The sequence below is a fragment of the Pantherophis guttatus genome, chromosome 7 (genome assembly GCF_059756535.1).
Source record: "Pantherophis guttatus breed Tessera chromosome 7, ASM5975653v1, whole genome shotgun sequence".
NCBI classification, from domain to species: domain Eukaryota; kingdom Metazoa; phylum Chordata; class Lepidosauria; order Squamata; family Colubridae; genus Pantherophis; species Pantherophis guttatus.
Window position 1 is genome coordinate 91725776 of NC_142069.1, and position 14899 is coordinate 91740674.

Below are 14899 nucleotides of genomic sequence, written 5' to 3' on the forward strand. Positions count from 1 at the left end.
TAGCTTGATTTTGTTTATCTCCTGTGAGATTGATTTCTCTCTCAAGGGGATTGGGATGAACGACTGATCTCCATTTCATCAATTTTTTATGCTACTCAGTCACAAGATGGCACTGTCAAAATCTACCCCTCACCCTGGTTAGTTTAACTTTGAAAGATGTTCAAAATTCAATTTCATTGTACAGATGTTGTGCATTGACCATAAAGGTTTAGATTTGGTTTGAAATCTGCTGGCTATCCAATTCATTTGACTCAATGATACTTTTTGCTTATTTCTTGTAAGAAAAGTAAGATTATTCAAAACAGGGAAACCATGTTTTTCATTTATTATTTTATTTTGGCATCACAATTATATCTCTTCATTGCTTAGGACAAGATTTTCCTTGCTCCTCCTCTTCAAAGTCTCCCTTGGAAGAAATATTTCAGAAACTTTAACTGAGGAGGAACAAGGAAAAAAAAAGAGGAAAAAACGAATCCACTTTTCATGTCGTCTTCTAATGTAAGAAAAAGCTCACATGCAGAAACTGGAAATCTGCTTTCAATCATTGCTTGATTCTTCTTCTACCTTTTCCAGTCCATGATATTCTTCTCAAATAAAACAGCTCCTTCCAACTTTTGAAAACCGGAAAAAACGGGTTAACTATCTAAAACTCTGCACTCTGGTGAAAAAACTATGAGAAGAAATGCTTGCCATTAAAATAAAAGATTTTCCTTCAAAGAAAAATCTAAAATTGCTCTAGCTCTGAGAAATGAGGCACCGTTTAAAGAGGTCTTGAGGTTTTTCCAAACACTGCAAAAATTTAATTTATTTAAATTACTTAAAATACATCAGTTACAGTTGTTAAATTAAATATATAATTCTATGCATGTATAGTTAAAAGTCCAACTGAGCTCAGGTTTCTTATCGTTAGACAAGAGTAGGACACCAGTTTAAATTCTTAGAATCTAAGTAAAACTTGTATAGAATTGCAGCTTAAATTCTAACCATTTATTTTTTTAATCAGAAAGAAATTTCACCGTAGTCATTGTAGCTCACAATTTATGTGCCTAGAATTGCAGCCTTGAATTGAGTTCCAGATGCAGATAGCGCTTCAAAGTGCTATCGAGATTATTACTAACCGCACAGTCCTTCCCCCAAAAAAGTAAGAAAAAATAAATGCTGAATTCTCCGAGGCTTCTTCGCTGATTGGAGAATGAGAGTTTTAAAGATTTTTTTTCTCCCCTTTAACCAGTCGACACCGTATTATAGCAGCGTCCTAAGAAACAAAACAGAAATAATGAGATTTATCCTGATTTGCATGGGAAAATATAAAGAGGTTGAGTTTAGTTAATGCCTTGGACGTCCATTTAAAAAGATTTTTCCACGTTCAGAACGCAATACAGGTAGTCCTCCACTTACGACAATTCATTTAGTGATCTTGGAAGTGACAACGGCGCTGAAAAAAGCGACTTAGGATCGGTTTTTTTCACTTACGACCGTTGTAAGCCTCCCCGTGGTCACGTGATCAAAACTCAGACAGCTCGGCAACTGACTCGCATTTATGACGAATGTGTGTGTGTGTGACGTGATCCCCTTTTGCGACCTTCTGCCAAGATTCACTTAACAGCGGCAAGTGATTTGCTCATCAGCTGTGGCCAAAAGGGTCATAAAATCAGGCACACTTAACTTCCTCGTTTAGCAACGGAAATGCTACTCCCGACTGTGGTCATAAGTTGAGGACTACTAGCCTCCAAACGAAGGTCCAGTTATAGGAAATATAATTCACGATTTATTCCTGTCTCATGGAGAAACTTAGCCCCTTCCAATCTGAGAGAAGAAATACCGATAAGCAGACAAGCGCAGCATCCAAAGATATAAATTCTGCAGAAATGGTGGTTTTTTTTTACATACTTCTTCATTAGGGAGAAGGATTGAACGCCTTATAAGAGAAGCAGGGGGGCGAACCCTTTTTAAAGAAGAAAAAGAAAAAAAAAGGAAAGAAAATACTTACTTTCAAATCCAACGAGGAACCAGCCATATTAAACCTCTGCCTTGCAACCTCTTCCACTTCCTTCTCTAAAATTTCCTGGGTGGTCCCTTTGACGTCAATATAGTAGCAGTCACTACTGGCGTAATGGCAAGAAATAGCCTGCATTAAAAGAGAGGGAGAGAGAGGGAGAGAGCGGGAGAGAGGGGAGAGAGGGAGAGGGAAAGAGGGAGAAAGGGAGGGAGAGAGGGAGGAGGAGAGGGGGAGAGGGAGAGGGGAGTGGGAAGGGGGAGGGAGAGGGAGGGATGGAGAGAGGAAGGAGGAGAGAGGGAGAAGGGAGGAGAGAGGGAGAGAAGGAGGAAAAGGGCAGAGGGAGAGAGAAGGGAGTGGAAGAGGAGGAGAGGGAGGGAGGGAGAGGAGGAGGAGAGGGAGGGAGTGAGGAAGAAAGAAAGGGAAAGAGAGAGGGGAGAGAAAGGGAGGGAGGAAGTGAAGGGGAGAGGGAGAGGGAAAGGGAGAGAAGGAAGGAGAGCGAGAAAGAGGGAGGGAGAAAGGGAGGGAGAGAGGGAGGAAGGAGTAGGAGAGTGAGGAGAGTGAGAGGGCAGTGGGAAGGGGAGGAAAAGAGGGAGGGAGAGAGGGAGGGATGGAGAGAGGAAGGAGGAGAGAGGGAGAAGGAGGGAGAGAGAGGGAGAGAGGGAGGAAAGGGAGAGAGAGAGAGAGGGAGAGAGGGAGGAAAGGAGGGAGAGAGAGAGAGAGGGAGAAGGAGGAGAGAGGGAGGGAGAGAGAAGGGAGTGGGAGAGGAGGAGGAAGAAAGAAAGAGAGGGAGGGAGAGGAGGAGGAGAGAGAGAAAGGGAGGGAGGAAGACAGAGCGGGGAGTGGGAATGGGAGGGAAAGAGACAGAGAGAAGTTTATTTTCACGATTAAATGCGAATTGGCCACGTTCCAAGCCTTATTAACCAAAACCATTAAGAAAGAGGCCGAAATAAATGTTCAGGTAAGACACAGAAAGTCCTTGCTTTGAACCCAGCAGGTGAGGGTCTCGGGGGACCTTCCGACGCCCTTCAGACATTATGGGTGTCTGGATTACCTTCCGAAATCCTTCCGTCCTGTTTCTTCCGGAGCCGTGAATGATCAAGGGGTGGAAAAAGACGGTGTCTCCTTTCTCCATGGGGAGGTGGACTCTGGGAAGACTCTCGTCGTAGTCATGGATCCCATGGTACATCTTGTTTACACCACCCTGGGGGGAAAAAACAAGGTAGAAATGGATGACAGGCAGGGGGTGGGGGGACCGTCAGAACTTCGAATCCGGGTTGCAAGTTCCTTTTTTTCAGGTCGGTTGCTAAGTGATTTCTTTGGTCGTAAGTCGAGAACCACCCATACCCTAGCTTTTTGACGCCAATCATGCCTCTCCCTCTCCGTCGTTTACCTCCCAATCCGGGTATTTGTGCTCCTTCAGGCAGCCCTTGTGAGTCCCTGGCAACACAACCAGGCATCCGTTTGTCCGGTCCACCTTTTGCATTGCGGTCCAGGCACAAACAATTCGGTCGGCAGGCCGGAAGGCGAAGTAATGAAGATCCTGATGCAAAGGATGACGAGAGGTTTTCTTGCCTGGAAAGGGGGAGGAATTCCATGGTCTCAGAAAGAGGGAGTAACGCTAGCAACAAAGGAGAATTATTTCCGGCGCAGGGTTGACAGGAGGGGGTCCCTGGTGCTCCCTCAGCTTCTTCTCACCTGTTAATTCACCTGGGTCTCACCTGTATCGGGAGGTTTATTGATCAGCATGGTGTGCATAGCCATGATGTCCGGCCCCGTGAAGCATTCGACGTATTTTACGATCTAAAGGAAACAAAACCAGCTCAGAAAAGAAAGAGATATTTAAAGCCGCCACAAATCCTTACGATGGAATGGTTAAAAACCAAAAAGCGATATGGAAAATAGTCGGCGGTAACTGTCAGATCTGCCATCATGGGGCTTCGGCTCTGCTTCGCTTGGATGGCAGCCTAACAGAAAGGGTGGGGCAGGGGCAGTGGTGAAATCTAAAATTTATTACTACCAGTTCTGTGGGCGTGGCTTGGTGGTGGTGGGGGTAATGTGACTGGGTGGGTGTGGCCATTTTATTTTTTTTACTTTTAAAACCATGTTTTCTACAACCTCTTCGGCGAAGAGGTTGTAAAAAAATGCTTTCAAAAGGCTCTGATGACAAAAGATTCAGCTGGGACCGTCAGAGGTTCTTAAAAGGAAAAAATTCTCTGCCGATCAGGCAACTCAGCTGGGATCATCAGAGGCTCTTAAAACCTCTGAAGAGGTTGTAGAAAAAATGCTTTTAAAAGCCTCTGACGATCCCAGCTGAGACGTGCGATCATCGGAGGCTTTTTCTTTTACTTTTAAAAGCATTTTTTCAGCCGAAGAGGTTGTAGAAAAAATGCTTTTAAAAACTAAAAAAAAGAAGCCTCTGATGATTGTGCGGGGGTGGGGCAGGGATTTTTGCTACTGGTTCTCCGAACCACCCGCCTCCATCGCTACTGGATCAGGCGATCCGGTCCGAACCGGGAGCATTTCACCCCTGGGTAGGGGATACATACAAGGTTAGGAAAAAAGTGACAGAGCAACACGTAAGACCTAAAACCAGAAATATTTTTGTTCGGTATAATGCCAGAAATACAATAAAGGGATGATGTGTTTAATACGACACCTGCTGACGCGAGAACTGTATTTGCACAATATTGGAAAAATGAGGATACCCCGACAGGTGAAAATATAAACTAGAAAAATATTAGACTGTGCGGAGACGGATAGACTGGCATTAAAAATAAAAGACAAGGAAGAAACAGAATATTTTTTAACGTGGGATTTGTCTTACCAGTAGTTAGGCAAAAGAGGGAGAAATTAGAAGATAAAAGAGTACGGATATGTATAAATAAATGATGAGAGATTATTATTACATATAAGTAAATATTATCACTATTATTAGTAGTATTATTAGTATTATTTTATATAAGCAAATTGACTCAGACAATACGCTGTTCATTAAGCACTTATGCATATCAAAGAAAAAAAATGTACAAATAAAATTTTTAAAAAGTGTGTGGAGGGGTGGGGGAGATAGTGAGGAAGGGGAGATAACAGGAACAAGGAATGACAACCAGAGACAACACAATGACACCGGCGTGGGAACCGAATGCGAACGCGCGTCAAAAAAGGGGCCAAACTTTAGAACTGTTCCCCAAACAACTACAGGCAGTCCTGGAGTTAGAACGGTTCCTTTAGGGACCATTCAGAGTTACGAGGACATTGAAAAAAAGGGGACTTGGGACCATTTTCACACTTATGACCGCTGCAGCGTCCCCGTGATCAAAACAAAACCTTCTATCTTTTCTCTTTTGTTCCATTTAAGCACAACAGAAGTTAGCTCTTCGTTATATCTATTTTTGTGAAGTCAGGGAAGCCAGACGTCAATTGGGCAACAAACAAACGACAATTTTGTACACACAAACACAAATCATCTTGAATGAAATCAGTCGTTTATACCAAAATCCCATCTTTAGAATTGTTTTGGGTTTTGGGGTTTTTTTTTTTTTTTTTTTTGGCTTTATTTGATTGATTGATTGACTGATTAGCCCTTGGGCCATATCAAAATGCAGAGTTCCAGAAATGAATTATTACTAAAAAATTTGATAAAAGCAATTTAAAGTGGAATTGGATAAACTACGATTTAAAATGAAATTGGAATAAAATACAGTGTAAAATGACATTGGAATAAAATAACAATAATTTAAGATACAGATAAAATATGATAAAATTATATTGCAATCTATCCCAATCAGTCCCATGTATGCCGATCTCAACCGAAGCATTTTGCTTAAGTACCGGGCTGTGTTAAATGTCATTTTCAGATACTGGCCACGCATAAGGTAAGTTCTTTTGAGACGGGGAGAGATGCTTATACAAAATTTTAGGATTTCGGAACAGTCCCGCTTTCACCTGAGGTAAGGTGCAGTACCGAAAGAGCTCCTCGCTATAGATGAAATCCTGCAATTTGGAAACGTTATTCTCGTCGGCTTCAGACTTGACAATCGTGATGTCTTTCATGATAGTTATTCCAAGCACCTTCACTTCCTTTCTGCATATCTTTATGAACTCCTCTCTGAAAACAGGGTTAAAAAAGAAAAGAAAAGGGGAAAGCATTTTAAATTGGCATCCAGAACTCCTCTACTTTTGCATTCATTCCGCGTAAGGCTTTCCATTGGGAATCAAAAAGGAATTATTCCAGAATACTGGAGGCTAAATCGTACGATGAACCGTCAAGGGAGCTAGGTATGTCTGTTGTGGCCCGTCGGCGGCCTGCGGAGCTGGCAGCGGAGTCGGACAGTGAGGAGGCTGGGGAGGAATGTGGGCCAGTCCTGGAGTCTGGAGAAGGCTCGGATGAGGGCTCTGCGTCGGAGGCAGAGAGGGAGCCAGGGCCATCTGGGAGTTATGTGCTGCCTCCGGAGCCTCCAGAATCTGACATCAGAGAGGCAGAAGAACAGCAAGAGCCTGTTCCCAGTGTGCGCATGTGCAGAGCTGCCAGAAGGCAAGAACAATTAAGAAAACAAAAGGGGCGACTCAGGAGTAAGGTTTGGAGATGATTGGCCCCTCCCATAAGTCATAAAAGAGGAGCAAATGGACGTGGCCTTTGCAGGAAGCAATTAGTTCACCTTCACTGCCTCCACAAGATAGAGACAGACAGACAGACAGAAAGAGAGAGAGATAGAAACAGAGAGGAAGAGAGAGACAGAAAGAGAGAGGGAGGGAGGGAGAGAAGGAAAGAGAGAGGGAAAGAGAAAGAAAGAGAGGGAAGAGAAATAGAGAGAGAGAAGGAGAGAGAGAAAGGGAGAGAGAGGGAGAGAGAGAGAAAGGGAGAGGGAGAGAGAGGGAGTTAGACAAAGAAAGAGAGACAGACAGAGAAAGAAAGAAAGAGACAGAGGGAGAGAGAAGGAGAGAAAGAGAGAGAAAAACAGAAAAAGAGAAGAATTGCAGCGAAACTGATTTTCCTGGAGTGGACCACTAGACTCCTAAACAACTGAAAAAACGATCTAGTAAAAAGAAAAGGGAGGGAGGGAGGGAGGAAAGAAAGAAAGAAAGAAACAGGCAAAAATGGGCCATTTTTGCCTGGCTTTAGCCTGCAGAATGCTTGTGAAGGTGAGGGGGGGTTAGAAGAGGGAAAAAACAGGCAAAACCAGCCCATTTTTCACCTTCACCGCCTCCACAAGATAGATAGATAGAGAGAGAGAGAGACAAAGAGGGAGGGAGAGAGAGAAAGAGAGAGGAGGGAAGAGAAATAGAGAGAGAGAGAGAGAGAGAAATAACGAATGAAAGAGGGGAGAGAGAGAGAAGGAGAGAGGAGAGAAAGGGAGAGAGAGAGAAAGGGAGAGAGAGAGAAAGGGAGAGGGAGAGAGAGGGAGTTAGACAAAGAAAGAGAGACAGACAGAGAAAGAAAGAAAGAGACAGAGGGAGAGAGAAGGAGAGAAAGAGAGGGAGAGAGAGAGAAGGAAAGAGAGAGAGACAATGAGACAGAGAGAGATAGAGAGAGATTTCTCAAGCTCCTTGGGGCTGAGAAGAGTTGAAGCAAAACTGATTTTCCTGAAGTGGACCACGAGACTCCTAAACAATGGAAAAAACGATCTAGCAAAAAGAAAAGGCAACCAAAAGAGCAACATGCAAACAAAAGCAAATAAAACACCCCCAGGAGCAAAACAAATTAAAGTTTAATTTGTGTGCATTGTTCAATGGACTGTTAATTTGGCCACGCCCACCCAGTCACATGACCACCTAGCCACACCCTCCCAACCGATCCGGCCCCCCAACAGTTTGAGAGACCGTGAATTGGCCCCCTGTTTAAAAAGTTTGAGGACTCCTGTTCTAAGAGATCCGTTTTTTGAAAATTCACAGGATCTAAGCCAAGGGTTCTCCAAGTGTAGATTGCAATCTGCCACCTACACTTATGTCCTTGCTTGCTTATTTATTGTCCACGCCGCTGGACGTTCTCATGCCACAATTATAATAATAAAAACAGCACAATAAACAACAATTAAAACTTCCTTGTCGTAATTACAAAAATTATGCACAATTTTGCACAACTCCAGACGAAACACTTACAACCACCTTCTGGACTGCAGTGACATAGTTCATTAAGAGCAATTCCTAGTTTGCTCAAATGACATGGTTTCCAATTGACTTCTTAGAGCGTGAGTTGCCAAACTTGGCAACTTTAAAACTTGTGGACTTCAAGTTTTGTGGGACTTGTGGGCTTCCACTCCCAGAATTCTTGGACTTGTGGACTTCAACCACCAGAATTCTTGGAGTTGTGGACTTCCACTTCCAGAATTCTTGGACTTGTGGACTTCCACTCCCAGAATTCTTGGACTTGTGGGCTTCCACTCCCAGAATTCTTGGACTTGTGGACTTCCACTCCCAGAATTCTTGGACTTGTGGGCTTCCACTCCCAGAATTCTTGGACTTGTGGGCTTCCACTTCCAGAATTCTTGGACTTGTGGATTTCCACTTCCAGAATTCTTGGACTTGGGGCTTCCACTCCCAGAATTCTTGGACTTGTGGGCTTCCACTTCCAGAATTCTTGGACTTGTTGACTTCCACTCCCAGAATTCTTGGAGTTGTGGGCTTCCACTTCCATAATTCTTGGACTTGTGGATTTCCACTTCCAGAATTCTTGGACTTGGGGCTTCCACTCCCAGAATTCTTGGACTTGTGGGCTTCCACTCCCAGAATTCTTGTAGTTGTGGACTTCAACCACCAGAATTCTTGGGCTTGTGGACTTCAACCACCAGAATTCTTGGACTTGTGGACTTCCACTCCCAGAATTCTTGGACTTGTGGGCTTCCACTCCCAGAATTCTTGGACTTGTGGGCTTCCACTCCCAGAATTCTTGGACTTGTGGGCTTCCACTTCCAGAATTCTTGGACTTGTTGACTTCCACTCCCAGAATTCTTGGAGTTGTGGGCTTCCACTTCCATAATTCTTGGACTTGTGGATTTCCACTTCCAGAATTCTTGGACTTGGGGCTTCCACTCCCAGAATTCTTGGACTTGTGGGCTTCCACTCCCAGAATTCTTGTAGTTGTGGACTTCAACCACCAGAATTCTTGGGCTTGTGGACTTCAACCACCAGAATTCTTGGACTTGTGGACTTCCACTCCCAGAATTCTTGGACTTGTGGGCTTCCACTCCCAGAATTCTTGGACTTGTGGACTTCCACTCCCAGAATTCTTGGACTTGTGGGCTTCCACTCCCAGAATTCTTGGACTTGTGGGCTTCCACTTCCAGAATTCTTGGACTTGTTGACTTCCACTCCCAGAATTCTTGGAGTTGTGGGCTTCCACTTCCATAATTCTTGGACTTGTGGATTTCCACTTCCAGAATTCTTGGACTTGGGGCTTCCACTCCCAGAATTCTTGGACTTGTGGGCTTCCACTCCCAGAATTCTTGTAGTTGTGGACTTCAACCACCAGAATTCTTGGGCTTGTGGACTTCAACCACCAGAATTCTTGGACTTGTGGACTTCCACTCCCAGAATTCTTGGACTTGTGGGCTTCCACTCCCAGAATTCTTGGACTTGTGGATTTCCACTTCCAGAATTCTTGGACTTGGGGCTTCCACTCCCAGAATTCTTGGACTTGTGGGCTTCAGCTTTCTGGGAGTTGAAGTCCAGGTGTGCCAAGTTTGGACAGCCCTGTCTTAGAGCAATTCAAATTTACTGTTTTTAAATTTTGTATTTTCTTGTGTTTTATCTGTTGGCTGTTCACCGCCCCGAGTCCTTCGGGAGAAGGGTGGTATATAAATATAAACAAATAAAAAAAAATTAAAAAGGTGTTGGGTTGAATGTTTTCAGCCACATGGATCAAGGATACCTGTCTTTCTTTTACCTGAAGCGCTCAATATCTTCATCAGCCACCAGATTTTTGATGACGAGATATCCATTGTCCTCATAGAAACGTCTCTGCTCTGGAGTTAAGACGTCATTATCCAAGGTGTAACTGTGGAGACATGAAATATTGATTTTTTTTGTATTGAAGTGGAATGAAAACTTGCAGCCTTGGGATACATTACAGCAGGGGTCTCCAACCTTGGCAACTTTAAGACTTGTGGACTTCAACCCCCAGAAGCTGGCTGAGGAATTCTGGGAGTTGAAGTCCACAAGACTTAAAGTTGCCAAGATTGGAGACCCTTCCTTTACAGAACAAGACAATAAATACAAGCCCCCGCCCCAAAAAAGCCTTGAACAGAAGATACATGAAATCCTAAAACAAGATGTTCTTCAGATCAAAACCCTGAAATGCGAAATAATGTCCTGAAGAGGAGAAGGGAAATGATAGAGGGGGAGCCAGAAGAGGTAGTCCTCGACTTACGACCACAATCAAGCCCAGAATTTATGTTGCTAAGTGAGAAATTTGTCAAGTAAAAGTTTTGCCCCATTTTACAATTTTTCTCGCCACTTTTGTTAAGTGAATCACTGCAGCTGTTAAATGAGTCACGCGGTTGTTAAGTGAATCCGGCTTCCCGCTTGACTTTCCTCGTCAGAAGGTTGTAAAAGGGGGATTACGTGACCCCGGGACACTACGGCCGTCATAAATACAAGTCAATGGCCAAGCATCCGGATGTAAATCACGTGACCCTGTGGGGAATGCTGCAACGGTCGTTAAGTGTGAAAAATCCTCATAAGTCCCTTTTTGTCAGTGCCGTTGTAACTTCCAACGGTCATTAAATGAACTGTGGCTTCTGGCTCGTGTGTGAATCCTTGGAGGTGTTTTGCAAAGTGAGAAAAATTTGCTCGCACTGAAGTTTTGCATCAGGAGTTTTGTATACTTGGTATTGTGTTAAGACTTGGTATTCCATATATGTATGTGTCTGTGGTGGAATTCAAATTTTTTTTACTACTGGTTCTGTGGGCGTGTCTTGGTGGGCGTGGTGTGGCTTGGTGGGCGTGTCTTGGTGGGCGTGGCAGGGAAAGGATATTGCAAAATCTCCATTCCCACCCCACTCTGGGGCCAGCCAGAGCTGGTATTTGCCTCTGAACTACTCAAAATTTCCACTACCGGTTCTTCAGAACCTGTCAGAATATATATTACAAACTATTCTAAAAATACGAGTTCCAGGTATATTAGTAAAAAAAATAGAAGCAGACATACTGCAAACTCCGGAATTTAAGATTTTAAGATTTTAAAAGAATTAAAATTTTATTCTACTAAGCTTTCGTCAGCTACCTCCTGACATCGTCAGAGTATTAAACTACCATTACAGAGATCTCTGCCTTTATATGCCATTAATCAATTTAGCCCTTGCCCCTCCCAGCCGTCTCCCACTTGTAATCAGCTCTGTTGTTTTTGCTGTCGTCATGCTGGACGATGGAGGCTTGACTCCCACTGTTTCCTCCCTCCTAGCTTGCTTATCAGTGGGGGGGTGTGATGTTAGCCTGTCAGCTACTGCAATTTGCTGTCTTGTCTGTGACCTCGTGGTCAGCCAGGTTTGTTTCTCATTAATCCTATCTGTTGCAGTTTGAGACAGCCCTGCCGGATTGCTCTGTGTTTGGTCAGGACCAACCGTGCTTTCACAGGCTGAGCCTGCATGCCCAAAATTAATGCAAAATTAATGCAGCGGCCACACGTGGGTCGCTGTTGTTTGTAAACAAACAACAGGAAATTTGGCACTTACAAAACACCCTGATATGGTCGTGGTCAGAAGCGTCCGTGACCAGAGGTTCTATTGTGCTTGGTATTGTGTTGCACATGCCTTCTAGATGTCTGTAGCAAGGATGGGTTCTACTTATCTTTACTACTGGTTTGCATTGTGCTTGCGTGCGCGCACTCTCTTCTGCGTATGCGCAGATCACTTACGATGACGTCCGGGTCAATGGGCGGAGCCTCCCACTGGTTTTTCTCCCGGTTCTTGCAAACTGGTGTGAACTGGGGGCAACCCACCACTGGTCTGTAGAGGTTCTCCGTCCTCTAGGTCATGGTTGTCCCAAAGGTGCTTTTTTCAGAAGGCAACTGGACTTTCTTGGGGTTTTTTTCTTTTGAAGACGTTTTGCTTCTCATCTAAGAAGCTTCTTCAGCTCTGACAAGATTCCATTCCTCACTATCCTGTCAAGAGCTGAAGAAGCTTCTTGGATGAGAAGCGAAACGTCTTCAAAAAGAAAAACCAAGAAAGTGGTCCTGAAAAAACCTCCTGAAAAAAGCACCTTTGGGATGTCTTCTACGTGTTACTGGGGCCTGGAGTGGCAGGTTATTCTCTGAAAATGAGACATATTCATAAAAATAAAGTCAACCCAACTACTTACCAAAGGCAACGCCAGTTTAAGAGAAGTCATTCACTTTACAAACCAAAATCAAAAACGACGGAACCCCACATAAACATACTGCTAAATACCCAAAGGGAGCAAAATGAAGCAAACGTTTGAATCTGTGTTTTCATCCGAGGAAAATCAGAGTAAAGTTCCACTTACCGGAACTGCGTTGGGCATGTCACAGGAGCAACCTGGGCTGAAGTTGGAAAAGGTGTCTTGACATCAAATTAAGAAAATTTTAAAAGATGGCTTTGATGGCAGACGTTCCCGTGGGAAACACACTCAGAATGCATTTATAATCACAGGAGTTCTCATAAAACAGAAAGAAATTAAATATAATATAGCGTCTTCCCATTTAAATTACCCCCCCCCCAAGTTATCTTACAGCTGCCACCAGTTTGAAATTTAAAAGCTTGATGGATAAAGGAGCTGAAAATGTTCCTTTTTTTTTTTTAATGGCTCCAGTGGAATGTTTCCTTAACATCAGAGGAACAAAAACAAACATCCAAGAACATTTAGTGCACATTAAATTGAATTAGTTGGGGAGCTTAGTTTTAATTTAACATACTTTAGAGTTGGGAGGAGGTGGAAGCTGTTTCAACCAAGGGCCCCCACAGTCCTCCTTCTCCTCCTCTGCAAACCCCCCTCCCTTCCAGCACTGATGATGTAACCTAGTGGGGTCATGAAAGGAAAATAACCAAATCCAGAGCGCACCAAGAGACCCCGGAGTCTTCCTCCAACCGGTTGAGCTTTTTTTACCCCGACGTTGCGGGCTTTGCCAGTCCCAGGGCCCAGAAAGTGCAAAGTCCCGATACAGGCGACCCAGAGGCCCAGGTGGGCAGGAGAAGGATACGAATCCGGCGGGGGGAAGCAGGTGCCGGAGCAAGATCCCCAGCCGGAGGGGCGCGCTGCGTTGCTTCCCGAGCCTCTCCATGGCGCGAGGGTCCTTGGCGAATCAGCCGGGCGCTTCTGCCGCTCAGCCCTCCGCTCCGGCTCTCGGAGACCGCCGGTCGGGCTCGGATGTAGCCGGCAAGGGGCGGAGAAGGCAAGCAGGCCAGCCCAAGTGCTCGGGAGGCGGCGTCGGAAGCCAGGGGCGGCCCCAGAGGCCGGGCGACCGGCCAAGACGCGCTCCCGCTGCAGCGCGCTCGCCCGGCTGGAAAGGAGCGAAGCGAAGGGACTTGCGCGTTGCAGGAGGGGCTTTGAGAAGAGTCCGCTATCTTAGGATTCATCAGGGTTGTCTTTTATGTCTTTTATGCTCAACATTTACCCGTTGTTGCTTGTCTGCACACTGAGAGCTTCTGCACCGGAGACAAAGTCCTTGTGTGTCCCATCACACTTGGCCATTGGGATTCTTCTCTTCTCTTCTTTTCTTTTCTTTTCTTTTCTTCTCTTCTCTTTCTCTTCTCCCCTTCCATATTCTATTCTATTCTATTCTATTCTATTCTATTCTATTCTATTCTATTCTATTCTATTCTATTCTATTCTACTCTACTCTACTCTACTCTATTCCACTCCACACCACATTCTATTGTTCTATATTCTATTATATTCCACTCCACTCCACACTCTATTCTATTCTAATTCTATTCTATTCTATTCTATTCTATCTATTCTATTCTTATTCTTCATTCCAATATCTATTCTATTCTATTCTATTCTATTCCATTCCATTCCATTCCATTCCATTCCATTCCATTCCATTCCATTCCATTCTATTCTATTCTATTCTATTCTATTCTATTCTATTCTATTCTATTCTACCCTACCTTACTCTACTCTACTCTACATTCTCTTCTCTTCCTCTTCTGTTCTATTAAAAAGCTGAGACTGTACACTCTCCATTTGAGGACAGCGCTGGACAGCCTTAGAAAGTCAGATATATTGTATCTCTATCACCATCTTTCTTTTTTTTATTGAATTAAAAACATACACAGACAGAAAGAAGAGAAGAAGAAAAAAGAACACAAACAGCTACAAGTAAAACAATACACAACATGTACAACATTTGAACATGATACCTTATTTCTTAAGAAAATACATCGGTAAATTGTATTTCTCAGTGTATATTCCCACATCTCCCCTTATATAATGATACTTTTTGAAGTTTTGTTGTAACTCTATTGTATCTCATTTGGTACACAACTGGGTTCACATCTTTTAGAATCATCTTTTTATTTCATTTTCATTTTCTCCAGCCATTGATACCACTTTTGCCAAACCAGGTAGTATTCAGATTCTTCCTTTTCTTGGATTTCTTTAGTGAGTTTGTCCATCTCGGCACATTCCATTACCTTCAATATTATTTTATCTTGTGATATAACCATCTTTCTCAAGGTTGGCAATTTTAACATGTGGGGACTTCAACTCCCAGAAGCCCCGAGCCAACAGAAGACAAGCAGAGTGCATCCATGAATACTAACTAGCAGTCCAAAGACTCTTTAATTGCACAACCCATGGACAGCCTTAGCCATAGTTTCAGCAGGCAAACTCTGAGCATCCCGAACCAAGCTAAGTCTAAAAAAGGATGGAGAATTTCTGGAAACCTGCCATTCAACACAACAGAAGAGCCTGGATAGCTCAGCAGACTAATAGCCTGTTATT

General features: G+C 43.9%; 1 protein-coding gene across 1 annotated transcript; it reads right to left on the reverse strand.

The window, feature by feature from the left end:
• Nucleotides 1-315: 315 nt before the first annotated feature.
• On the reverse strand, nt 316-13453 carry LOC132712654 (phytanoyl-CoA dioxygenase, peroxisomal-like). The gene is made up of 9 exons (XM_087874352.1): nt 13152-13453; nt 12458-12513; nt 9882-9992; nt 5945-6107; nt 3718-3799; nt 3390-3571; nt 3051-3200; nt 1991-2128; nt 316-1255 (listed from the first exon to the last, which is right to left on the reverse strand). Exons 1-9 carry the CDS (start codon nt 13230-13232, stop codon nt 1202-1204), a joined length of 1017 nt encoding a protein of 338 aa, XP_087730478.1. The 5' UTR covers nt 13233-13453; the 3' UTR covers nt 316-1201.
• Between the last annotated feature and the right edge of the window lie 1446 nt (nt 13454-14899).

Bases quoted from the DNA above. Each gene is read 5' to 3' on its own strand.
- LOC132712654 (XM_087874352.1), bottom strand. From the start codon at position 13,232: ATGGAGAGGCTCGGGAAGCAACGCAGCGCGCCCCTCCGGCTGGGGATC. The intron at 12,514-13,151 runs GTATCCTTCTCC...TTTGATGTCAAG, and splicing joins TGCTTCCCCCCGCCGGATTC to ACACCTTTTCCAACTTCAGC. The intron at 3,201-3,389 runs GTAAACGACGGA...TTTTCCCCCCAG, and splicing joins ACAAATACCCGGATTGGGAG to GGTGGTGTAAACAAGATGTA.